We start from the raw sequence: 26,782 nt of genomic DNA on the forward strand, positions 1-26,782 counted from the left end.
CAGCACAAACACGGAGTATTAAATTTACAATTTACATATGTAACAGGGTTAAAAACAACACACACTTCAGTCTGTCTCCGTGACACGTGATTCTTTTCTCCGCGCTTTTCAGGATGGGCCAATCACAGCCGTTTGCGACTTCTCGAACGGAGTTTTATTTAATAACTATTTAATGTCGGTTTCTGCATCATTTGTAGGGATGAAACTTGCTTTTGGAATTCACGTATTTTAACGATTATAATTTTGTGTATAAATGTTTCAAGACAATAAAACATGGAAAAGTTTGTGCTGCTTATTATGAGCAGCAGCGCCCCCCTCAGGAACAGCAAAGATAACAGCTGCTTTGCTACTGCATTTCCGCGGAAGAGGAGGAGCCGGAGACACGAAAAATGGCGGCTGTGTTGCAGCAAATATTGGAGCGGTCTGAGGTATCGAAACTCCAAAAACCTGTCCTGACTAAACTGGAGAAGTACATTTCGGATCAGCAATGTGAAATTGATTCTCTGAAGGCACAACAGGAGCAATATCGAGTGGACAGTGGTAAGGTTATGTGGTTATAGCAATGGTTGACGTTCGCAAACGGGGCCTGAGCTCTAGTCATGCTAAAATCAAAGTAAATATCGTTTCAACGCATGTTAAACACCATTTTCATGTAGTAATTAAATGCTTTATTTAATAGTTCGTTTCGTTTGCAATGTTACAGCATGTGTTCCAGCATGTGTTCAGTCTCTGTTTATAAGGGTAAGTTTATAGTGTTGATTGGTAGTCCATGTTTTTGTTTCTTACAGAACAACAGTATTTCGACATCGAGAAAAAGTTCGGAGAGAGCCAAGCTCAGTTTGTGTCCCAAACTCAGGAGCACCAGATACTGAAAGAGGACTACATTAAACTGGGTATGCAAGCACATGGGAAATGTATCAGTCTTCTTAACTAAATAACATTTGAACTTGACGTCATTTGTACATTTCTTTTTTATATAGAGAATGATTTGAAGCTTTTACAAGAGAAAAGTAAGGAGCAAGCGTCTTCCTACGCTAAACTCGAATCACAACAGGTATTGAATGATCTGTTCATTTGTATCTTACCTTTCTGATTGAGCATACGCTTTTTGTGTTATCTCAAATGGTGAGATGTCCAATAAAAGAGTTAATATAAGGTTTTTGTGCAGAATGAACTATCCAAAGTCAAAGATGAGCTTGAGGCGGAGAAGAGGGAGCTTGTGCGGACGTTGGAAAGAAGATCTCAGGAGATGGAACACCAAAGCGGTATTTATTTAGCTCTTGTGTAACCATCAAAATCTACCTCCAATCATTTGGGCATAAAAGTTGTACGTCAGGTGCTAGTTTTCCTTTGGCGAAGCTTGCTAACATAATCTACTGAAATTTTTAGAGGACCTGAAGCGTCTTAATGAAAGACTGATGGAGGTCAGTGGAGAGAAGATGCAGTTTCAGCTCAAACTGGATGAATCTGAAGCGTCTGAAGTTTCGATCAAGGTACGATGGGGTCCACGATGTATTTATTACACTAGCAGGATCCGTGATCACCCACAGTCCAAATTTGCCAAAATGAACACCTTACTTGCAATGTAAGAAATGCATAAATTTTTACACCAGGGGCCGTATTCACAAAGCATTTTATCTTATCACTAAGAGTACTCCTAAATCGCACTAAAAGATTTTAGCTAGGAGTTTTCTCTTAAAAGTTATTCACAACGCCTTTCAGACCTACTTTTAGTAAGGAAAAATTATAACTCCTAAACTAAGAGTGAGTCTTCGTTGCTACGGAAGACGTCAATTCTCATGCACGAGCTGCCTCGCAATGACCACGGTGATTGGTTGTTAGATGACAGGGCTGTCATGCGTAACATAACACAGACGCACCAAATCATGGAATTACAATATCGAAATATGTCTGTCCTATACAAAATAATAATAGTAATGCCATCAAAATGCATATATTAAAGAAAAGTCGTGAATTAAATTAAATTAAATTAAATCAAGCCTAATACAAATGAAAACCGCCAATTGCCTAATAATAAAACGACTTTGCATTACTTGCTTGATTAATGTACATCCTATTAGCCTAAATAGACTACTTAAAGCAAGGAAATGTTGCCCATATTAAAGAAGCCTGCCTAATGTAATAAATAAATGATGGTGGAACTCGCCAAAAGAAAGCCCAAATGGATGCAGGATCAGTTACTGCTGCTGGCCCAGTTGGTGCTGGAAAAAAGAAACGTAATAAAAGGGAAATTCGGCACTGAGATATCAAGCAAAACTAAGCGTGAGACATGCGAGAAAGTGATGCGCGGGTCAATGTACAAAACAACTGGCACCCGACCAATGTTTTCAACTAACCCGCCCGCAACTCGGACCGCAAAAAATAAAAAATAAATAGTGTACCCGACCCGCTCCCTGGCCAGCATTTTTTTTAAGTAGTAATTGTTTAATAGTTAATTGCCATCTTTATTTCAAACGACCCGACCGAACGCGACCCGAATATCATAAAAAATATTTTTGGATGACTCGTGACCGCGGGTGACCGCATGCATCCGCTCATTTCCGATCCACCCGCGCATCACTGGGGAGAGGATTTGTTGCAGATCAATGCAACATTCCCGCTTGTGTCGCGGACCCCGGACGAATGCGAGAGGCGGTGGTATATGCATTACAATCGCAGTAGAGTTGAGATTGCAGCCTTTAAACAGACTAGCATGGCAACAGGTATGCCTATAATATTAAATATTTAATATCATTATTGTTTCATGTAATTCTAAAAAACTTCCTGCTTGTCATGAATGTAATGAATTATGAAACAAATGTCATAAACAATATGCTTACATTAAAGTGTGCTTTTAAGTATGTGCAATGCTTTTGAGTTGGTGAAACTGTCCATGTTAAGGAGGATCAGCACCTAAGACATTTTAAGATCCTTTGTGAATAGGTCTTAGTGAGTTAGGAGTCCTCTCGACTTCTTTTAAGCTGTCCCAGACTTAGGTGCTACTTTTAGGGCTAAAATGCTTTGTGAATTACTCTTAGTGAAAAAAATTAGGAGTCCTAAATTTTGGAGTGACACGCCTATTATTTTTAGGAGTTGCTTCTAAATTCGCCAGTTAGGAGCTACTTTTAGCCTTAAAATTCTTTGTGAATACGGCCCCAGAACCATAAAGGAGGCTTTACTACATTGACACTGTGTTTATCATTTAGTATAAAGAGAAACGAATGGAGCAGGAAAAAGATCTACTCCAAGGTCAAGTGACCTGGCTAAACACTGAGCTCAAAGCCAAGAGTGAGGAGCTGCTTTCTCTCTCACGGCAGAAAGGCAGTGAGATACTGGAGCTCCAATGCAACCTTAACAACAAGGAGGATAAGGTACTGCACAATCGTGTGGATTTCGTACTTTTTTTTATATTTAACATCTTTGTATGTCATCAGTAATATTAACATGTTATGTTTAAGTCAAGTGTTAATCTTTTGTATGTCTATCTAGATTGCCCAACTTCAAGATCAGGTGAACAGTCTAAAGGCGTCCAATGAGAACCTTCAGAGGCAAGCAGAGGAAATGAACTCCAAACTAAAAGAGGTTAATAGAGTTTGTGACGAAAACAGGATTTGTGAAATGATTTAAATTTGAAGTTTTATAAATTCTCAATCTTTTGGACTTTTTTTAGGCGAAGGAGCACCAAGCCAGTTTGGAAGAGAAGTTCAGCAGTGAAATCAATGCAAATATCAAACTTTCCAATTTGTATAAGGTAAACTTGCCTGTCTTGGAGAAATGAAAGAATTTTTATAGAAGTTTGCTTAAAAAAATGAGGATACTTGTATTATATGTTAAAATAAAATAAATTTATTGAAAAATTATTTGAATTCATGCATTGACAGGGAGCAGCGGCTGATGCTGAGGCAAAGAGTGAGGAGCTCAGCAAAGCTGTGGAGGAACTTCACAAGCTGCTCAAAGAGGCTGGAGAAGGTAAGAAACCCGTGCTTGGATGTTTTAAAACAGTTACATGGAATCAAACAGGACTTCTTACTACAGTAGATGCAAGAATGCTGGTTATTTCAATGGCATGTTTGCCTTTTTTCATATGTCATTTCTGCTGTGGACAGCACATAAAGCGCTGGAGATGAAGATGGTGGAGCTGGAGGGTTGTAAAGACAAGGAAATTTCTGAACTAAAAGAAAAAATCAGCAGCCAGGAGAAGGAGTTGGACAATGCTAATGCATTGCTGTCTGATGCCAAACACAGAGGTTAGCATTACCACTTGATCTTCTGACTGATACCACTTTCTTTGTTGTTTAATGTTTTGGCAGTCGTGGTCTGCAATAACTTTATTGATTTCAGAATGTTTGTTTTATTAGCAGTGATATGTGACCCTATTTTGTTCCTAATGTGATTTCTGTTTGGTTGTTGCAGTACCCTCTTCACGTCTCACAGAAGAGCTGGTGACCACCATGTCCCCCACTGCATCTGCAGTAGCTAAAATCATCAAACCAGGCATGAAACTGACAGAGGTACTACCAAGTAATCCTCTATGTAATACCTGTGGAAAGATGTGTTTCAGTCATTCAGGATTTTAACTACAGCATTTCTTTTCACTTTTGTAGATATATACAGCATATGTAGAGGCCCAAGAGCAGCTGCAACGGGAAAAGCTCGAGAACAAACGTCTGCACAAATACCTGGATGACATCGTTCAGGAGATGGAAGCCAAAGCGCCCATCCTCAAGAGGCAGAGAGAGGAACATGAGCGCTTGCAGAAGTCTGTCTCCAGTCTTTCTGCTAAACTAGAGCAAGCTGTTGCGGTGAGGAAGAAATAGCCCTGCTACATGCTATACCGTCCTACTGTGCATCATGCAAATAGATGACCGTATTGCAAAGTAGTCCTATTGCCTGATTGTACTTGGATCTTTCAGGAGGTCCACCGCTTGCAGAAGGAGGCAGATGAAGCCAACAAAGGTTCTTCTGTGCTGACAAGAGAAAACCAAAGGCTTGAAGTTCAGCTTGCTGATATGGCTCAACAGGTGAGGGTTTTTAAACTTTTGCTCAGTTTAGAGATCTAACTCTTATGTTTTTATATCTGATAAAAACATTATTTTCACGATGATCTCAGGTCCGTGTCCTCCTGATTGAACTGGAGGAGGCACGTGGTAATCATGTGATGCGTGATGAGGACGATAGTTGTTCGGCTGATGTGAGCAGCACTTCGGAGGTAATCTCTCAGCATCTGGTCACCTTCCGCAACATCGAAGAGCTCCAGCAGCAGAACCAGCGTCTCTTGGTGGCCCTCAGAGACCTTAGTGAGTCAAAAGAGAAGGATGAGTTGGAGGGAGACACCATGAGGTAAGGAACGAAAGGGTTGGATGAAGTTTGGGAATGGTTAGGTGAGCATTATGTTAAGAGATGTGTTTTGTGTGTTTAGACGCAGTGAGGTGGAGAAATACCTAGAGGAGCTTCAGCACGAGTTGGAGCAATTAAAGGATAAGAGAGCTCAAGACTTGCAAAAAGTTGATGCCGTTGCGCGACAGAGAGACATGTTCCGCATGCTGCTGGCCCAGACCACTGGCGTCACCTTCCCACAGCTAGGTGGGACATTGCACGGTACTCCAGTCTCTACTCTATGTCCTACGAGATGCCTTTGTTCAAATGTTTATTAGCTAAATGTTTGTTAACAGGTGCTGTCACAGAAGAGCTGATGCTGACCTCCACCCCACGCCGATCTCCAGCCATCACGCCCACTACAGGCACCCCTACAGGACTGGTTGCCACGGCAATAGAGTCTACGGAGTCCGTAGAGGCCAAGGCTGCCTTGAAGCAGGTTGGCAGCTCATAGCAGGATATCCATTGATAGCATTTTTCACTGCTTTTGAATTTCAATTTAATAACTAACAGACTAGAGGGCAGGATATAGAACCGTCGCAGTTGTAATTGTTACTGATTCGTTGAGACTTTAACGAAAAATAATGCAAGGTTGTGTCTCTGGAAAATAAAAAGTTTAATCAAAACTATTATATCTCTATGCAGCTGCAAGAAGTCTTCATGTCTTACAAGAAGGAAAAAACTGACTCTGAGAAGTCTCTGGCTGAGCAAAGTGATAAACTTCAGGTCCAAGTGACTGAACTGCGCTCTGAAAACACCAAGATCTCTACGCAGCTTGAGTTTACGTCCAAACGGTTTGTCCTTGGACGTCATACTTCTTTTGTGGTTTTCAAATGTACAATCTTGATTTCATTTGTGATTACTGTTGTATGCGTTGCAGGTATGAAATGCTTCAGGATAATGTTGAGGGATACCGTAAGGAGATCGCTTCTCTAAATGAGAAGACCCAGAAACAGGCTGCAACAATTCAGCAGAATGAACAGACCATACACACCCTCACCCACGACCTGCGAGCAGCATCTGAGAAACGTGCACTTGCTGAGGTGTGCAACTTATGCATCCATATTTTTTCTCCTAATGTTATACATTTAATCTAAATTGATCTGTGTGTCTCTCAGTCTGAAGCCGAGAACTTGCGTAAAGAGAGAGACATGTTGAAAATGGTGGAGGCCAGGCTGACCCAGGAAAAAGAGTCTATTCAGGCCCAACAGCTTGGTCAGAGTTTGCTGCTGACCAACCTCAAGTCAATACAGGTGATGATTGCTTTCATGAAGTAACTCAAATTGTGGTGCATGTGATCTTAAATCTGACAGGTCCTCATGGTTCTTTCAAGTTTAGTTTGTTACTATAACTAAATAGCTTTTGTAAGTGTCACAACCCTAAATCTCACGACTGTTGCTTGAGCAGTCACAGCACCTAAAAATATATGAGCAGCATAAACTCAACAGAGTTGAAGACCTTTGAGAAACCGTTTTGAAGACTTGTGTTTGCATTAAAGGCAACTTTGGAGCGCTCCGAGACTGAGGTCAGGCAGCGTATGACTGCTCAGGTCGAGAAGCAGGAGAGAGAGATCACTCAACTGCAGAAGAGACTGGAAAACGAAGTAGAGCAAAAACACCTGTTGGCACGCAATCAAGATGTAAGCACTCCATTTCTCCTCTTATATCCTTTTCATTTTCCATAATGCTTGGCTCATATGTCCCTTCTTTTTGCCTGTCTCTCTTCCATACAGATGCAGCTGATGGATGCTAAGAAGCAGCTGGAAGCACAAGCAGCTCAGCACCAGAGGACCAGAGAACAACTTGGTGCTGCCCAGTTGGAGCTCGACAAATTGAGGTTGCAGATGAGTAGCGGTGAGAGTCGTATGGTGTCCCCAACTGCACACACAGGTGAGATAATTGGTTGGGCAAAACCTAAAATTTGTGGAATGTGATTGACTATTCTTTTGCTTTTAAATTTAAAGTAGAAAAGCATGAGATGTAGGGAATGCTTGTAATTTTTGAATGATGGTTGTTCGTCACTCCTCTAGGCCTGCAAAGCGGTGAGGGTGAAGTGGAGACTCTGCGTGCCCAGCTGAATCAGGCAGGAAAATGGACGGATGAGCTTTCCGAACGCCTGAAAAGCACCACTGCAAGTATGGAGCAGTACAAATCCATGTGTCTGAACCTGGAGGAATCTCTGGATAAAGAGAAACAGGTGAGAAGAAAAGCTTTATTTTGGGCTTAAATGGGGTATTGACTTATATCAGTGTTATTTAATAACATGAAATTGTATTTATAATGCATTTGTTTTAGATTAAAACAAACATGCAATATTTAGCTTTTAAAGGAAAACACCACCGTTTTTCAATATTTTACTATATTCTTACCTCAGCTTGGATGAATTAATACAAACCTATCTTTTTCAATGCGAGCACTTTTAATCTTTGTACAGCGCTTCTTCAATGTGTTAGCATTTAGCCTAGCCCCATTCATTCTTATGGCTCCAAACAAAAGTTTTATTTTGTGTCACCATACTTACTCGTGTAACTACTCATGTAACAATCTTTAAATAGGGAAAACATGTAAGTGTTTGTGTTTCTAAATTCATCCCTGTTTGGATCCTAAGGAATGAATGGGGCTAGGCTAAATGCAAACACATTCACAAGGTGCTGTACAATGGGTTCAGGTCATTGAGATGCCTGTCAAAAAGTGTCTGAATTAACCCTATCTATGTTTTCCCCATTCTCAGGTGACAGAGCAGGTGCGCAAATCTGTGGAAAACCAGGTGGAGGCAGTTCAGGAGCAGTACAGGCAGCTGGAGCAGAAACTTCAAGAGGTGGACAAAGAGAATCAGAGCTTGCAGGAGGAGAAGAACAAAGCAGTTGCTGCCGTAGAGCAGGAGGTAACTTACTAAATAGCTTCAATGTTTTAGGTTTAAAAGGACTGCATTTTATGTATGTGATTTAATTCATGGCTGAATATATCCGTAATTTATTCCAGCTGAGCACGCTGAGAAAGTCTCTGAGCAGCCTCCAGGCGGAGCACCAGAGTGCCTTAGAGAGAGCCTCCATTGCTGTAGCCCAGGAACAACAGGCCATCTCTGATGGTCAGGAGCAGGCCAGGTTGGCGGCCGAAGCGCAGGATAAGTACGAGAGGGAGATGTTGCTGCATGCAGCCGATGTGGAGGCCCTCCAGGCTGCCAAAGCTCAGACTCAGCAGGCTTGTCTTCTCAAACAACAGCTTGAGGAGAAGATCCAGAGCACCAGTGCACAGCTGCTGGAGGCTCGCATCTCTTGGGAGGAGCAGGAGAAGATTCTTAAGGTAAATGCACTGTAATGCTCATACATATGTGACATGGACCACAAACATTTCAAGAAATTTTTTAACTGTTTTCATGTTCCGATTTTATATTGGATACTAATGGTGGATGAATTGAATGTTTCATTTTGTATCTCCCCCTCTCCCTATCAGGAGGAGCAGTGCAAGTTAGAGTCTCGATGTGAGGATCTGCAAAAACAGAACACCCTCCTCCATGAGCAGATTCAGACTTTGAGTGGACAGATGGCCAGTCAGCTGCAGCGTGCGACCACTGAGAGTCCACTAAACATCTCACTGACAGAGGAAGGCAAGTCTCAGGAGCAGCTTCTAGAGATTCTCAGGTGAGCGTTTGTCCTTTGCACTTCAACTCTGTATCCTCTCATTTATGATGTATCCTCTAAACTACTTTCCCTCTGTTGTCGCCAGGTTTGTGCGGCGAGAGAAGGAGATAGCAGAGTCTCGGTTCGAGGTTGCTCAGGGCGAGAGTCTGAGGCACAGGCTAAGAGTGGAGCATCTGGAGAGAGAGCTAAAGGACCTGCAGGAGAACCTGAATGCTGAGAGAGAGAAGATGCAGGTCAGAATGAAGTTGAATCCTAATGAGAGATTGTTACTAGAGATTTTCCTTTGTGAAAGTTTTTAATTGTAATTTGTCCAAAGGTCACTGCAAAGACGCTGGCCCAGCATGATGAGCTCATGAAAAAGACAGAGACCATGAATGTCCTCATGGAAACCAATAAGATGCTGAGAGAGGAGAGGGAAAAGCTGGTCCAAGAGCTGGAGGAGACTCAAGCTAAGGTGAGCCTGAGCTGATCTATATGTAAAGAGGAGAGGCTAATTCATGTTATACACGTTGTACATTTTATTAGTATGTGTGCATCTTTTTGTTGCTAATGCAGTGCTCTCTACGAAGAACTTGATGAGATGGTTTTAAATGTTAACAGGGTTCCCACGGGTCCTTGAAATCCTTACGTTTGTGAATCTGGGGGGAAAATTCAAGGCTCTGGGAAATTTTTGAAAATATACATACATGGATACAGGTCATTGAAAGTGCTTGAATCTATTTTATGCAAGAAATTTCCTGGAAAAAAATCCATGTCCCCTGTGTAGTGTAGGATATCATAAAAATTCTAGACTTTTTAAGCTAAACTGTTCGCTTTAAATGCTTATATCTTCTGTATGCAAATGTTGATTCATACTAAAATGCTTTTTTGCATAGTTGTGTTTGATACATGAAAACGTCTCTGGTTACGCATGTAACTGTTGTTCCCTGAGAAGGTAACCAGACACTGCGTCTCCTCTTCCATACTTCCTGCGTCCCTGTAACGCCGTATTTGGCAATATTTCAGATAGCGATATACTTCCTGGCTCCCGCATCACCCTGTCTTTGTCGTTAAGCCTTACCATTGGTTGATTTTAATATACACATTCAGACGCACTTACCCATGGAGGCGTCCCCAAAGTGTCACCGCAGTGACGCAGCGCGAATTCCATTGAAAGGAAACTGTAACAATGTATCTTTAAAGGTAACGCAATGTAACTTTGCTCACACTTGAAATGTGTCTCCACATTTAGTCCTTGAATTTGAAGTTAACTAAGGTGTGGGAACCCTGCTGTTAAGTACCCATCTTGCCTGGTTTAGGCAGATTTGTATATGTTTTCATAGATAATAATTTTGTGTTTTGGTTCACAGGTACGCAAACTGGAATCAGACCTCTCACCCATGCAAGAGTCCATCACAGAGCTGAGCGAGAAGAGCGGTGTCTTGCAGTCAGAGAAGAAGCTTCTGGAAGATGACATTAAACGCTGGAAAGCCCGCACTCAGGTCAGAACTGTTTATGTACCTTGAAAGGTTTTGCTTGTATTGGAAAACCAATATACCGCATTTCAGACTATAAGTCGCTCCGGAGTTTGTCGCATCAGTCAAAAATGCGTTTTGAAGAGGAAAAAAAAACATATATAAGTCGCAGTGGACGCGTTCACAAAATCCAAGCCGAAAAACAAACATTTAATCTGGAATGGCAAGTTATTCAACTAAACAATAGCATAGAACAGCAGTAAAAGTAACACAAACAGTTATTTACACGATACACAATAGTATACAGAACATACCTGGGAAGCTGAATAGGCTAAATTAACTCAAAAAGCCAAATCAAGTTCAAAAAGGTCCCGTTGTCATTCTGCATCACTGAACTCATTGAATTACATAAATACAAGAGCAGCATAGAGCGGACTCTCACAGCTGTAGACTGTAATGGTTTCTCTTGGTTCATATTAAATATTTTGGCGTATGTCGCACCTGAAAAAGTATCAGGACCCGCCAAACTATGAGAAAAGTGTGACTTATAGTCCGGAAAATACGGTAGGTGCTAATTATTAGATCCTGACCATTTTTTTTTGTATGGTCCCCAGCATCTGGTAAGCCAGCAGAAAGACACTGACCCAGAGGAGTACAAGCGCATGCACTCTGAGAGGGAGGTGCATGTCAAACGTATCCAGCAGCTCACGGAGGAGACAAGCAGGCTCAAAGCTGAGGCTAGCAGGTTGGAGTGGTTGTTCTGCTTTCCCTTCCTCTGTTGAGACCCCACTATATTACTATAATCTCTCTTGTTGTTGCTCTCTGCAGGAACAGTGGCTCTTTGACCACACTACAGTCTCAGGTACAGAACCTGAGGGAGAACCTTGGGAAGGTGATGGTGGAGAGAGACAATCTAAAGAAGGACCAAGAAGCCAAAGTTCTGGATATCCAAGAAAAAGTCAAAACCATCACGCAGGTGAAGAAGATTGGCCGGCGGTATAAAACTCAGTATGAAGAGCTCAAGGTTGAATATGACAAGGTAGGTTTGCTTTTGTATGACTAAAATTGTTTGTAACAAGTGTGGACTGTGTTTTAGAGTTGATTTGGTCTTGTTTTGCACAGCTGGTTGCCGCAGCAGCTTCTGCACCAGTGCAGGATCAAGAGGCCCAGCAGGCATCCGCTCAAGAACTTCAGGGCCTGAGAGAGTCCCTCAGCCAGTCAGAGAACAGGGCAAGGGAACTTGATGGCCAGTTGGAGAACCTCAATAGAGTAAGCACCTGGATCTACATCACTTGAGATATTTTTCCTAATTCGTATCTTCTGAGTTCCTCATTTTTGGTTGTGTCCTGTGCAGGTTGTGGGTGAGCGGGAAGCGGAGTCACGCAACGCACAGGAACAGGCCTCTCGTCTGCAGGGGGAACTAACACGCCTCAGACAGGAGCTTCAGGAGAAATCTTCTCAAGAGGAGCGACTCAAACAGCAGCTGGGTGAAAAGGAGGAGAGGACCAAGAAGGCTATAGTTGTGGCAAAGCAGAGGATCAGCCAGCTTACAAGTAAGAATCCAGACAGGAAAAAGTATAAGAACCAACCGGTTCCAATGTGGTCTTATATTTTTATCCTATTGTTAGTTGGATGCTGAGGTTCATGTTATGTTCTTCATCAGTTTTTGATACTTGACTCTGACCACTTTTATTCTTCAAGACATTAAGAATCAGCTCCAGTTGGAAAATGAGGAGCTTAAGCAACAAAAAGAAGAACTGGATGTACGTGTGAGCGCGCTAAAGTCCCAATACGAGGGGCGTCTGAGCAGACAGGAGAGGGAGCTGCGAGACCTTCGCGAGCAGCAGGAGAGACATGGAGAACAGAGAGATGAGACTCCAGAGCAGGGCTCCAGCAAGGTAACATCATATGATCTTTCATTTACGAACATGTATAGCTAAACAGATACCGTGGTCTTTATTGATTTTCTTTGTCTACAGACCCAGGAACAGCAACGGACAACAGAACAGCGACAGATCTCTCTGAAGACCACACCAGTGGCTGAAAGAGGAAGGTACATCATTTTAGATGATTTCTTAGTGTTTTAAATGCTTTATAGGGAATCAAAATTGTCATACCTCTCAAAAACTTACAAGCCTCTCACTTCTACAGCGCAAGCACTTCAGAACCTCCAACTGCCAACATAAAGCCCACACCACTGGCAGCAACTCCCAGCAAGCCTCCTGCCATCCCAGGGAACAAGTCCACCCCAAGGGCCAGCATCAAACCCATGATCACACCTGCCCCAGTGCCCACCCCTACACCCACGGCCACAGTCATGCCTACGACACAGGTGGAGAGCCAGGAAGGTGAGCGTTTGACTATCAAAGACGTTAACCTGTCAAATCGAGAGTAAATTTAAATCATTTTTATCTCGCCCTACAGCCATGCAGTCATCCGAGGGGCCGTTGGAGCACGTGACCGTGTACGGCAGTGCTAGCGGTTCAGTGCGCTCAACCAGCCCTAACGTTCAGCCCACGCTGGCTCAACCTTTGTCGAACGTTCAGCAGCAGAACCAAGCCACTGCTTTCATCCAGCCCACCCAGCAACAATCGCAGCCCCTCGCTGAACCGTCCAATCAGGAATCGACAGCTGCTGTTTTGATGCCGGTCTCACAGTTAGAGAGGCCTCTTTCCACATCCACGGGACTCTGGAGTGCCACTGCTAGCACAAGCAATGCTAGTGCAGGTAATATCAGATTGAGTAAATACAGATTAATGGGAAAAGTCGCACTGCTACACTAAAGCACAATGTATAGCTGAACTAAGATTATTCTCTTATATACAGTGACAGCCTCTCCTAATAACCCCTTGACCAAACGCCCCCGTGAAGAGGAACAGGAGAGTATGTCTGCTGACACACAGTCCCAGGATGAGCCAAACGAGACCCCGATTTGCAAGAGGGTCCGCATCTATAGAGTGGAGCTGGAGGTATTGCACACATTTTAATAGTGTAAATTTATTGCATACATTCATGTGTTCTGAATTTTATGGTTTCCAGTTGTTACTTCAGGGTACATGAAGGTTCTTGTATATGTGATGTGGTTCTAATGTTGTTTATGTACTGTTTTTAGGAAGAGGGTCTGGCTGAGGAGAGCACTGAGGCTGAGAGCGTTGTACCGGGGGAGAGCCAAGATGCCCCAGATGCCGGAATGGTGTGTTCCTATTTCTTAAAGTATTACAGACACAGTAGATGACCGGCTAAATAGATTTGTTTGCAAGGGTTTGAGTGCTATACTTTAGGGCTGTAACAACTAACCATTTAAATAGAAAATGAAATTTGTCGTCTGCTTCATACACCGCAAACTGTGTGCTTATAATTAAAGTCAGGTGCAAAATTTCCTTAGTACATCACTCATGATTTGATCACACCAAACACGATTAGAGTGTCTGAATAATTTCAATGTAAAGATGCTTTTACGCGCACCTGGTTATTTCGCCCCGCGAATGAGGCGTTTAGCACGGTAGATGCGAATCCACCTCATTCGCGCGTCTAGTTTTTACGAATGATGCAAGTTGAGCGTTGCCGCGCGAAACGAACGAGTTAAAAAAAATCTAAACTTTGGGGGAAAATCGCTTTGCGTTAACAATCAGGGGCTTGCTCTAGTAGTGACGTGATTACAGGAAGCGAGCGGAGGCGCAGAAGCCCCTCCCATGATGCAAATTTCCATGTGAACGTCTCAAATGACTAGAATTTTACACACAAATGAAGCGAGAACTCAAAATGTTCAAGTGTCCAACTACGCGCGAATAGCGCATTTTTTGCTGCCTCTACCGCATCTGGTGTGAACGCACAGTAAAAATTCATTTCTTTTGTTTGTTTTGACATTTAAACATGTTTTACTATTTAAAAGCTGCACAAATATTTTTATTTAAGGCTTAAAATAAGTGAAAAATCGAATTAATAATATTGATGTTTTATCTGATTAGTCGATTAATCTGAAAAAATTATCGCCCGATTAATCGATTATGAAAATAATTGTTAGTTTCAGACCACCTATACTTTGGAGATGATGGATGAGATGCCAGGACCGTCTCAGTCTGTTCCTGGTGACCAACTTCTGCCACTTTCCTCTGAAAGTCATCGAAGCCCAGAGGGGCCTGAACATAACGTCATAATCATTGGTAGTGACACAGACTCTGAGGAAGATCGTGAAGAAACCGACGAGGAGGAAGAAGAGCCGGTATAGTCACACTTGAATGTTGTTTTAGCAAAAATACGTATCTCTCTTGTCGAAGGTGGTTACATTTTTCCTCCAATTTTAGGATTATGGTGAGGAGGATGAGGAAGAGGATGATGAAGATGATGACGAAGATGAGGATGGTGGCATTGGAGAAGAGGGAGAGGACAGCAATGAAGGGAGTGGCAGCAGAGATGGTGACGAGGCGTACGAAGGCGACGACACAGAGGTACACACACATTCCATGTGATAAGAGTTCAGCATAAACTCCTACATTGGGATGAAACATGCGTTTCTCATGGCAGCTGTTTTTTTAGTGATCTAATCTTGGCTTGCTGTTATGCAGTTTTTTGTGAATAGCTGCTGCTCCGTTTGACTGCCAAGAGCGGCATTCTTTGCTTTGTTTGGCAAGATCTCTCTTCCTCTTGCCACAGAACACATGGGTCATTCATATACTTTGCTCTTAATCTTATGGGACAGATAAAATGTAATGGTGAAGAAATGAACTTGCTTCAAATTGTGCCTGTTTTCCATCCACCTCTGTCTCATCAGGGTCCAGATCCCACAGATCCAGGCACAGAGACAGAGGAAAGTCTTGGAGCTACAGACTCCACCCAACGTCTGGCAGATTCTCAGAGCACCAGCTGTAAGTCAGCGTAACTTAACCGTCTGCTGTCTGAAAGCACATTTAGTAATGTCATGCTAACAAATTATACCACTTTATTTTATAGTCGGCTTACAGTAAAATACCGCTTTTTTCTCAGTTGAAATAGACACATTGGAAGCCTTTGGAGCTGACCCACCTGTCACCAGCTCCGCCCCCCGACCACCACAATCACCCAGAAGGCCGCAGCACTCTCTTCCAACTCGACTAAATGTCTCATCTGCTCAAGAGTTTGGACAACCTACTCAAGTCCAGGTATGTGCGGCGGTCACATGAGATTGCATGTTGAATTTGTTAAACATTGCCTGGTGTGAACACTAAAAACATAACTCCGCACGTGTCTGCAGCGTCTCCCAGCTCGTCGTCAGTCAGTAGGCAGAGGCCTTCAGCCTATTACCGGAATGGCTAGTAGTGCAGTGAGTCTCTTTTTTTTTTTTTTTCAAGTGTTTGGCCGCACCACAGCTTCTTGTCTTTTAATCTGGGATCTTGTTTCTCAGCAGCAGCATTTTTTCGAGGATGATGACAGGATGGTCCCCAGCACTCCTACGCTGCTTCCTCCTCGTTCAGAGGGATTTGCTGAAGCAATGCAGTATGTGTCCGTCTCTCTCCTTACACACAATAGCAGTAATCTTAAGTTGGTATTGATCGGTCTTTGGTCTTAAGTTATCAACAGGTCGCAGGTGTAACGCGGTTCCGCTTTGGCTCTTCAGATGACGTCCCGCAGACCAGCTCCTCCCATTCAGACTTCGGCCAAATGCCTTCACAAGGTAACCTCTACCTGCTACCTTCTTACATTGTTCTTTAGAAAAATTACTTTATCTTTGCGTCAATGGTTGGTTATTATTAATGATTGTGCATCTTCTACAGGTTTAGGCATGTATGAAAGTTCTGTTTTTCTTGGAGGTCATGAGGAAGAATCTGGGGGCCGCAGTGTGCCCACAATGCCACTACTACAGATCGCCAGTACAGGTATACGTGAATAGAATCACGGCATTGTGACCCGTGCTAATCGTTTGGCTTTGAATAAGAAACAAGCATAGAAACAGAAATTGATTAAAGCTGTCTTATGCCTTGTTTGAAAACGAACACTGTTTTTCATGTCTTGTTTTGTTTTCTTGCGTCCAAATGTGCAGAACCAACACTTGTGCCTATTTTTACCATATCTTCTGAAGTGAGCGAACATGCTTCTCAGTCTGTGCCCATGGTGAGCACCTCCACTCCAGGGCTTAGCGCTCCGGCAGGTCCTAGTGGAGTTGAGGACAGAGATGATATCTTTCTGGATGCAGGAGACAGGTGAGCCCTCAGATCTCAGTGGCGGACGGTGACTTCTTTTCGAGGGTGCTGAATGCGAAGCTCGTTAAAACATGTATTTGGCCCGTCATGCGTGTGGCTTGTTTTGTCAACCTATGTGCATCAGGTGCTTTGAAGGGTTTTATGATAAGAGATGCTCAGATACTCGCATAATCTCATGTGTATTAAAAGTTTAGTGTTAAGTGAGGGTCTTACGAGTATTTTGTGAACGCGAGCGTCTCTTTTATCATAAACCCTTTCGACGCCTGTGCAGCAGGCACTTGTTTTGACAAGACGCATGACGCACATAGGTTCACATGACGCTTTGAACACATTCTGAATTCAAGCCACTCGGAAGAGAAGTCACCGACCTGCATGATACAGATGATACAGTTAATCTTTCTAGTGCCATAAGCAGTTTTTTTTAAAGGGACCATTTAACATGTCCGCCCAAAAAAAAATCAATTCATACTCCACACGCCAAACAGACGGGGGCAGTATACCTCCAGAAAAGTGAGTTGGTCTATTTTAATTTAGCAGCTGCAAATTCAGCAGCATATATCAAGTTTGATTTACATTAGCAACTAAGTTATCATTAGTCACAAAAAAAACATTCTGTCTCATTAAAATTGCAATGTTTTCCGCTACGTTTCGTGCGTCCATTTGGTGTTCATTATAATCGAAGACATTTCAAGCTTCTTAGCTAATGTTACATTTTAGCATCAGCTTGGTAGATAACGGGTGAAAACCGGATCGGATCCGTGGGTAGAGCTAACTATTAAACGTTAACAGCTAAGGATGCGCAATAATTTGCATGCGATAGTCATTGCGCTTCTCGTCAGTGAAGCCGGTTTATTGATTAAAAGTGAATCGCCATCAGCTGCTTTCAGATGGAGCCACATTTACTGCACAAAGCCGTAGTTCATGTACAAGCTGAGCATAGGTTATGGCAATGCCTATTATAAGTGAACTTCTAGCGAAATACTAACAGCATCTTACTTACCAATCGAAAAGAAAAGTTGTCATTTCGGAGTCGAACCTCATTTCTTTCATGTTCATTAGTTGTCTCCAGCTATGAAAAGCAGTGCCAGTATTTACTCTGGTTCGGTTACTTTATTTATCATATTTTATTTGTGATTCCGAGCGCGTTGTTCCCTGCAGCAAATGTTTGTGGTAGTGGTAAATGTCTCTTGCTTTAGCCATTCTTCCGCTCTCTTCCCTGAACTGAAATACGTCCGAAACCCCTATTGCAAGGCAGGAAGGCATCAAGTCATGTCCGAATCCATGGCTGTCCGAATTGCATTTCTCTGAGCTGCATTCATAAATCTTAAATCAACAAGTCAGCTGCCTTAATTTTCGGACGCAGCGGTACTAGTAGAGGGCTGTACTCCCACTTATACGTGTATTGCAGTTTGGCTGGCGGTTATGTGCGTGGCCCGCATACCGCCTCCCATGGTCGAAACTGGTATTACAACACCAGTCGGGCTGTAGCTAGTAATTTAGCATGCTAATTCAGATTGATATTTCTGCAGCACTATACCTTGTCATTTTTTTAATGACATCTTTGCCCTTATTTCTTCTCATTCTTTTGATGCGTGTAACTAATTTTTAAAAATCTTTTACCTCAATTATTACAAATGGCACCTTTAAAGATCATTGTTTATAATAAAGCTGATGGCATGTGATGTATTTTAAGTGGACCCTACGTCTTATGTATGATTTAGCAGTGCTGAAGCTTCACTTGAGCCTGTGTCTCAGACTGAGGGAGAGGAAGCAGCCCAGCCTTCAGATGAGGCCAGCCTACCCTCCACTAGCCAGGAACCTTCTTCTAGCTCTGCAGGTATGCACACACACCTACTAATTTTTTTAACAAAGATAATGGGTGATTCTCACAAAAGTCAGATTTAGAAGGTGTCCAGCATCAGATTTTTTTTAAAAAAAGCCCTTGAAGCTAATTTTTTTTGCACATATAAGATTAAGGTCTGAACTTACTATAACCATTATTTTTAGAGGATTTAAAAAATATTTCCTATAGAATTATTAATGTTTTTTAGATTATCATTATCAAAAATTATCATTACCGCAACATGATATTACATTAAATATATGCATTTACAAACTCATGTTTCGGTAATGAGAACTAAAAAGTTGTCTAGGTACTATGACAAACAAAATTTCAACTTTTATCTGGAGAGAAAAAATAAGAACTGCTTACCTGGTAGCCATCTTGAGTGTCACAGTCAATTATTTCCCTTTCAACAACTTTTTTTTTAAATGTTAGTTCCTTGAGGGCTTAAACAATGATTGAAAATTGTTGCGGAGGATGAGAAAATTGGTCTTGGACACATTTATATTCCTTATTATTGTCTCTACATTTATCAATGATCATCAAATACCATGTTTCTTTACTTTAAATGTTTATAGTATAACATGCACTGAAGCTTTTTATTTTTTAGATTTTTTTAATTTTTACATTTTTCATGTCAAAGAACCCAAATCCAGTCATGGACACGTTGCGGTAATGACCTTTTTCCCTTTAAATGTGGAAAAACAACAAAATTGGTTTGTATGATGTCATTTGAAGTCATGTGCAAAATAGTACATGAAGAGATGTTTGTAACTGTATGCTATTTATTTTTATTATCAAAATGGTTCTTGACACCTTATAAGTCTTAATTTCGCGAGAATCACCCTAATATGAAAGATGTAATGTACGGTTGCACTACATCCTGTAACTTATGTAACTATAGTGTGTTGTTCCTTGGTTATTTTTTAAAACTTTTGTATCTCACATAAGTTTAATATCACATCTGTTTTTCTCAGACACAAGCAGCTCTTCCAAAGCCAGGACGGGGTCCGGCAGACAGTGGACTGGCGGTCGTGGTACCCGGAGTTTCGTAAAGAGGAGGGGTAAGATCATGATTAGATCATGATCTTTTTAGCCTTTACTCAGTCTGGCAAATAAATCTGGGTAATACTATCTGTTTTACTAATTGAACTGAATTGGTCAAGCTGAACTAATGTGATGAATGGAGCATTTAGCCATCGTCAGACATCATGTTTATTGTGTAAAAAATATATAAGGAACCTCAGGACTGAGCTATCTCTCTCTTTATTTTTTTTATGCTGTAGATGGACCAGGTGTAATGGGTGTGAGGGGACGTTTTGCCCGATGAAGCATCTCTCTATTATTCCAGTCATTGCAGCATCACCATGTGAACTAAGAGTTTCAGACATCATTGCATTGTTCTGTTTAAAGGCTTAAGTCAATAAATTATAGTAGGTTTTTGTCGGTTGTGACCAACACTTTTATTTGAATAATTTTACAATAAATGATTTTTTGAAAAAAAAAAACAATTTGGTGGTGTCTCTGAATTCCAGTATTATGAAGACAGCTTTTTTCACACAAAATATCAAAATGATTAGTAATCATGTTTTCTGTACATTGCATAAAATCAATCTTTGTCTGATTTTGGACATTTGAAGAAACTGTTTGCCGTGTTTTCCTTTTGGCTGTTGGCAGGTTTTAGGATCACCGGTTTATCTCTTTCCATTTTTATGCTGTGGGAATTTCCTGTGAAAGATAGTAATGGTTATAATTTACAAACTTTGAGAGATACATAAGCCAGACATTCATCTGTCCTCGGCAACATTTAACACAGTCTGAACATTTTATAAGTCCCATGTACCATCTAACAAGCACACTGCTTGTCAAACATGCTCCACCCTGACTGAGAAATTTATTAGATGACTGCAAATGGTGCCAGGATTTTTTACCAGCTTTAATGACCGACACAACACTCACCTTGAGAGAACACATAGTATTTGTATCCTTCTTTTACCCTAGACGGCACCGATACAGCTGAGGTCACAGTGGTTGGAAATCCTCTCCAGGTTTTTGAGATAGTGATTACTGTCCCAAGAGCTGAATCTGGAAAAGAATATAATAAATTAAGTCTTGCATTCTCAGTTTCTTTGAAAAAATTCAAAACCGTATTCTTAGTTCACCCCAATTTGCAACTGTAAGTAAGCTAATAAAATGAATTTGTTATCCAAGCTGTCATGTACGATTTTATGTGTATAGTGTCAGTTTGACACCTCGTTTGATTTCTCAAATCACTCTCTTGCGGTACTTAAATCAGGGTTCACACACCTTAGTTGACTTCAAATTCAAAGATCTTTCAAGGAGTTTCCAGGTCCAATACCCTCAAATTCAAGGACTAAATGTGGGGACATTTCAAGTGAGAGCAAGGTTACGTCATGTTACCTTTTAAGATACATTTTTACAGTTCCCTTTTGAGGGAACTCATGCTACGTCACTGCACTGACCCTTTGGGGACGCCTCCAGGGGTAATTGTGTCTTAATGTGTATATCAAATTCAACCAATTGTGAAGCTTAACGATAAAGACAGGGTGATGCGGGAGCCAGGAAGTATATCGCTATCTGAAAAGATGGCGTTACAGGGATGCAGGAAGTATGGCATGGGAAATGCAGAGAACAACAGTTACCTATGTAACCCGAAACGTTTTCATGTGTCAAACACAAATATGCAAAAAAGCATTTTGGTATTCGCATACAGAAGATATAAGCATTTAAAGTGAACAGTTAAGCATGTGTACTTAAAAGGCTAGAATTTTTATTATATTATCCTACACTACACATGGAATAATATGGATTTTTTCCAGAAAACTACTTGTATAAAGTAGATCCAAGCACTTTCAATGACCTGTATCTATGTATGTATATTTCCAAAAACTTCTCAGGGCCTTGAATTTTCCCCCAGATTCACAAAATTTCAAGGACCCGTTGGAACCCTGTTTAATGTCATACGCCTGTCTGTTTTTGGGGGGTTCTGGCTAGATGGGATACAGCTACTGCCAAATCTCACAAGATGTTGCTAAAAACAGGATTTTTTGCTAGATGGGTTACAGCTACGGCCTAAATCCCATGAAATGTTGGGTTTGGGGGTAGGATTAGGATAAAAACACTGCACATCCGGTGAGATTTCACGAGATTTTGACCGTGGTTGTATACCTTCTAACCACAACCTTCTTTCTGCGCTGAATCGAACACACCCAGTGTTGGGAAAAGTTACTTTTAAAAGTAATACAATATTAAGTTACTCCCCCAAAAAGTAACTTATTGCGTTACTTTTTATGGAAAGTAATACTTGCGTTACTTTTTCTTACTTGGCTGAGGCTTGATCACTTTCAGGCCTTGCAGGTGTTTTTTATGACTGAGAAATTCTGCATTCATCAATCGCACAAATGTCAAGCTTTGGCCTGCCATCTCCGTGTCTGATTCAAACTGTTTCCACTAAGGCGCGCACACATAAGAGTGCGTAATTCTATGTGACTATGTTCAGTTTAATTTAATACATTATTTTTTTTTCAAATTAATTAAACTAAAAAGTAACTCAAATAATAATGTGTACATTAAAAAAATTAATAAATTACTTTACTTGTTACTTCAGAAAAGTAATATTATTACATAATGCACATTACTTGTAATGCGTTACCACCAACACTGAACACACCTATAGCTTTGCAAGTACCATGCAGTTTTACTTTTCAAACAGAGATTGTGATAAAGATGCGAAAGTTACAGCTTTCAAATTTTAAAGCGGTTTACATAGGAGAGGTTTAAACTTTAAAATCAAACATCTGTTCCAAGTACTACACAGTGTCACTTCCTTACAAAACATGTTTACACAAACTCTTATCTACACACAAACCTTGCAAACTCGAACTTAACAAACATTATAATTTCCTAGTATTTTCTGACGGAATGTGACTCATCTGCAGGTTGCCATGTGGACCAAAATAGTATTTTGTAATCATATTTGCAAATTCTTACCAGTCCCTCTTCTGTATCGATTTCTTAATCCGATCCCTGGATTCATTGGCCTTTTCCCACAATCTGGAGTAACTTGGTAGGTGTACGTTTGAGCTTTCCCGCCTGCGGAAATCGATACAACAGTCAACACTGGCCTTTGGTCATGTTTTTGGGGTTAAAAAGACCAGTTCTGTGCTTTTGTCTCAAACCTCTTCTGAAGAAGATCACAGACTCCCTTCTGCTTCTGTACTGAGGCATAGATAAAGCAGCTGTGATATGACTGATTCGCCCAAAGCCCTCGCTGATGGGTTTAGGGAAGTCCGGATCCATTACATCATTCTCAAATCTCCAGTAGTTATTCCCCTGTAAAATGTTGCATCAGATCACAATGGGTTGTGACTTTTAGTATGGTACATTATTGTAGTGATGAAAGTGTATGAACCTTGAAAAAATAGGTTTTTCCCAGGCAGTTGCAACGAGTGTAAACGGTGTCAATAGGAGATGGGATTCCCCACACACTTGTAATCAACTGTGGAGGATCAGGGTTTCTGTTTCTATCCAGTGTCCAAAAATAATGTCCTGCATGGGAAAGTAAAGTGATATGATGAAAAATGATTATGCATGAGTAACACTTTACAATAAGGTTGTATTTGTTAACATTAGTTAATGCATTAGCTAACATGAATAAACAATACTACTACAGCATTTCTCTCAGTTCATGTTCATTTCAGCATTTACTAATACATTTTTAAAATCAAAAGATGTAACTGTTTGCATCAGAATAAGTTGTCATCATAAAGATGTAAACGGATTCAGGCTGATTGTAAAATGTAAAGAATATTGAATGAATATCTGACACCTCTGAACACCACGATGGTCCCATTTCTGAGTGTTGTCAGACCACTGACTGGACGCCCACTACACAGATTAGTGTCATAATCATCTGAAAAAAAGAAAGTTTTTTTAGAATATATGCTATAAATTAAATGTGATAAACCCTGTGGGGAAAAAAGTCCCTGGGAGAAAACAAACCCCTTGAAGGAGAGAGAGAGACAGCTGATCCTATAGTATAGAAGATACTATATATATTGAGTAATATATTGTAAAAAATGTATGTGAATTAAAAGTTTTAATTATTTAAATTCAAAGTTAAAAGTAGTGGTATGACAATCTTACCAGCTTGGTACAGCTCGCTGTCTTTATCTTTTTTGTCATTGTTCTCTAAACTTGGTTTAAAAGGTTTCGTGACTGGTTTGTTTGTTGGACCCTTTGCTGGAACCTCTTTTGGTTTTGTAGTTGTGGGACCCTCTGTTGGTGTTGTGGTCGTCGGACTCTCTGTTGGTGTTGTGGTCAGCGAACCCTCTTTTGGTCTTTTGGTTGTCAGACTTTCTGTTGGTGGTGTGGTCGGCGAACCCTCTTTTGGTCTTTTGGTTGTGAGACTTTCTGTTGGTGTTGTGGTGGGCGAACCCTCTGTTGGTGTTTTGGTTGTGGTGGGCGAACCCTCTGTTGGTGTTGTGGTCAGCAAACCCTCTGTTGGTGTTTTGGTGGTGGTCGGCGAACCCTCTGTTGATGTTGTGCTCGGCGAACCCTCTGTTGGTGTTGTGGTCGCCGGCTCCGCTGTTGGTTTTGTGGTCGCCGGCTCCGCTGTTGGTTTTGTGGTCGCCGGCTCCGCTGTTGGTTTTGTGGTCGCCGGCTCCGCTGTTGGTGTTGTGGTCGTTGGCTCCGCTGCTGGTGTTGTGATCGCCGGCTCCGCTGCTGGTGTTGTGGTCGCCGGCTCCGCTGCTGGTGTTGTGGTCGCCGGCTCCGCTGTTGGTGTCGTGGTCGCCGGCTCCGCTGTTGGTGTTGTGGTCGCCGGCTCCGCTGTTAGTTTTGTGGTCGCCGGCTCTGCTGTTGGTTTTGTGTTCGCCGGCTCCGCTGTTGGTGTTGTGGTCGCCGGCTCCGCTGCTGGTTTTATGGTGGGCGGACACTTTGCTTTAGATGGAGTTGCCTCAGCTGGTGCATCAGTTAAAGAGTAATTGAAAATAGTTTAAGCAATTACTTTTTATAATAACTAACACATATTTGTCAACTAACACAATAGTCCTTTTGGTAATTGCTCACCAGGTAAAAATGCACTTGCGCTCTCATCCACAGGGGTCTCTAAATCTTCTGCTTAAAAAGAGAGAATCATACTTACAGTAGTATAATAATGCCAGACAAGAAATTGTGTTAAATTACAATCTCACTGGAGTGGTACCTTTTCAAAAAGTACATAAAAAGTACAAAAAGAACATTAGTACCACAAAGTTATAGATGTATATCTGTTCCTAAATGGTACACCTTTTTAAAGGTCTCGTTTTCCTGATCCCATTTTTCAAACTTTTTTTTGTGTGTAACGTTGATGTTAGAGCATAAATCATCCCGGTAGCACTTTCTTTTACAGTACGTGTACTTACCTTGTACATATATGGTAAATAAGTTGTGCTTACCGACAATAGTGTGGTACTTACTTTCAGGTATCTACATGGTAATTAACTGGTATCATTACTGTAATTGAATTCGTCAAAGTTGTCAAAGTTAAACAGGCCTGGAATAACAAATAATTACGCCAAATTTCGATTCTAGTTTAACTTTTCCTTTAAGGTATGCAGTATGCTTACTTAATTCACCACACTCAGTTTATACTGTCATAACTGATCAAGTCTGACCTTAATGCAATTACATTGAGTCATTTCTAAATTCTTTTAAAGAAAGAAAGAGAAAAAGTTTCCTTTACCTCCTTCATAGTTGGTCATATCTTCATTGGAGGATTCTAGAAAAAATCAGGGGTCGCAACTGTTAGGTAGGCTAAACTCCATCAGAGCAACAATCACTTTAAGTTGTTTATTTGTGAGTTACGGCAAAGCTACAGTAATTCTAGGTTTTATATGTTTAGGCATAAGTTAGAGATCTTCTTTCTGTTATAACTGTGTTTCCTGGCTTTAAGTCTGTGATATTCACAGAGATTGATTAAGCTAAAATAACATGCACCTAATGGAGAGATGTTATATGCATTATAATACTTAAAGTGTTGTCAGAAATCACATAGTTGTTAATTATATTAAATATAAATATTAATATAATTATTATCATTGATTGCTATTGATAACCAGTCCATTAATGACATTGTCACACTGTTAATCGCATATGTGCTTAAAGAATTATCAAGAATTATTATATATGGATCATGCTCAAAGACATATACATGCATTGGTTACTTTGCTTTAGTTGTGTCAGTACTGCACTCAGATATGTTTTGGTTTAGATTCTTACCTTCCATCAAACAAAAACTCTCATAATCTGGGCAGCATTGATTGTATGTGATACAGTCATTATCACAGTGACATGTATTGCCTCTTTCAAAAGGCTCCCCACAGCGTCCTTTACATGAGTTCTCTGTGATTAGAAAAAAGCAAATCTTACCACGAAGCAAGTAGTACATTTAACTGTTACAAAAACCTATAACATTTTTGTTGACATTAGTCCCACAGTGACTACTTATTGAATAAATAATATTAGCTGAACATAACAATACTAGTTAACAGCCCTAGAGGAGAGTTTATAAGAATCTTACTTGTGGTACAGAGGCTTTTAAAGTCTGTACAGCATTCATTAAGTCCTAGACACTCATAATCACACTGGCATAAACTTCCTTTGTAGTAGCCTTGTCCACAACGGCCATTACAGCTTTCTGGACGGAAAATATTATTGGTATATTAAGACTATATGCACAGGTACTTCAAATAAATTGAAGTAAATACATTCTAGGGTTAATTATTTACAGTGTCAACATAATCCAATGAGAAAACTAACTCTCTTTCAACAGCGCTTACATATATATTTATAAAAATATGTCATAAATATGAATAATGGTAAATAGATACTTACTCGAATCTGAATGGCTCAAGGACGCACATGCAAACAGTAGAAAAAAGAACAAATATTTGTCCATCTCAGTTGTTTACTGCTGGACACATAAAAAACGTTGATGCAGTAGCAGTTAATATTTTACAGAATGAATGAAGATACAATCTGCTTCGCTCCCTTTTCATGCTCTTGCTGTGTAAAGACCTCACTTTTATATACAGGCAGAATGTGTTGGTATTCCTCTTTTGGGACGGGTCCAAATATACAGCCAGTGCTGAATTACTAATCGTCTAGTGTGCAAGGGTGCGGTGATTCAGTGAGGTAGACAGAAAAACTTGAACTTTCACAGTGTGTACTGGCTGCATCGGAGAACATACTAAAAACTCTGGGTAACATTAAATCGTCATTGATGATTGAC

At 40.9% G+C, this 26,782-nt stretch overlaps 2 protein-coding genes across 11 annotated transcripts; one reads left to right on the forward strand and one right to left on the reverse strand.

Moving 5' to 3' along the window:
- Positions 1-379: 379 nt before the first annotated feature.
- On the forward strand, positions 380-19,914 carry tprb (translocated promoter region b, nuclear basket protein). 9 transcript variants are annotated; one of them, XM_065268337.2, is made up of 50 exons: positions 380-540; positions 789-893; positions 981-1,054; positions 1,169-1,265; positions 1,390-1,493; positions 3,207-3,371; positions 3,490-3,582; positions 3,671-3,751; positions 3,882-3,969; positions 4,107-4,247; positions 4,414-4,511; positions 4,605-4,802; positions 4,914-5,021; positions 5,111-5,340; positions 5,420-5,598; positions 5,673-5,815; positions 6,022-6,170; positions 6,257-6,419; positions 6,495-6,629; positions 6,875-7,015; positions 7,109-7,265; positions 7,406-7,572; positions 8,107-8,259; positions 8,358-8,678; positions 8,829-9,016; positions 9,102-9,249; positions 9,333-9,470; positions 10,366-10,497; positions 11,085-11,215; positions 11,299-11,509; positions 11,593-11,739; positions 11,825-12,023; positions 12,172-12,368; positions 12,450-12,523; positions 12,622-12,818; positions 12,895-13,197; positions 13,297-13,439; positions 13,583-13,663; positions 14,495-14,692; positions 14,775-14,918; positions 15,242-15,335; positions 15,454-15,608; positions 15,701-15,769; positions 15,851-15,942; positions 16,017-16,120; positions 16,221-16,322; positions 16,487-16,646; positions 18,368-18,483; positions 19,467-19,553; positions 19,776-19,914. In XM_065268337.2, the coding sequence occupies exons 1-50, from the start codon at positions 390-392 to the stop codon at positions 19,817-19,819; spliced, it is 7,095 nt and encodes a 2,364-aa protein (XP_065124409.1). In that variant the 5' UTR covers positions 380-389; the 3' UTR covers positions 19,820-19,914. The 9 variants fall into 9 exon arrangements, with proteins under 9 accessions (XP_065124409.1, XP_065124411.1, XP_065124410.1 ...); XM_065268339.2 differs by having other exon boundaries at positions 18,371-18,483; XM_065268338.2 differs by having other exon boundaries at positions 15,854-15,942.
- Positions 19,915-19,923: 9 nt separating this feature from the next.
- Positions 19,924-26,563, reverse strand: prg4b (proteoglycan 4b). 2 transcript variants are annotated; one of them, XM_065268345.2, is made up of 12 exons: positions 26,386-26,563; positions 26,072-26,188; positions 25,771-25,893; positions 25,235-25,270; positions 24,580-24,630; positions 23,656-24,471; positions 23,339-23,422; positions 22,922-23,058; positions 22,689-22,842; positions 22,501-22,602; positions 20,449-20,574; positions 19,924-20,217 (listed from the first exon to the last, which is right to left on the reverse strand). In XM_065268345.2, exons 1-12 carry the CDS (start codon positions 26,447-26,449, stop codon positions 20,099-20,101), a joined length of 1,929 nt encoding a protein of 642 aa, XP_065124417.1. In that variant the 5' UTR covers positions 26,450-26,563; the 3' UTR covers positions 19,924-20,098. The 2 variants fall into 2 exon arrangements, with proteins under 2 accessions (XP_065124417.1, XP_065124418.1); XM_065268346.2 differs by having other exon boundaries at positions 24,580-24,627; positions 26,386-26,562.
- Between the last annotated feature and the right edge of the window lie 219 nt (positions 26,564-26,782).

This window comes from Paramisgurnus dabryanus, chromosome 12 (genome assembly GCF_030506205.2).
Source record: "Paramisgurnus dabryanus chromosome 12, PD_genome_1.1, whole genome shotgun sequence".
Classification (NCBI taxonomy): Eukaryota; Metazoa; Chordata; class Actinopteri; order Cypriniformes; family Cobitidae; genus Paramisgurnus; species Paramisgurnus dabryanus.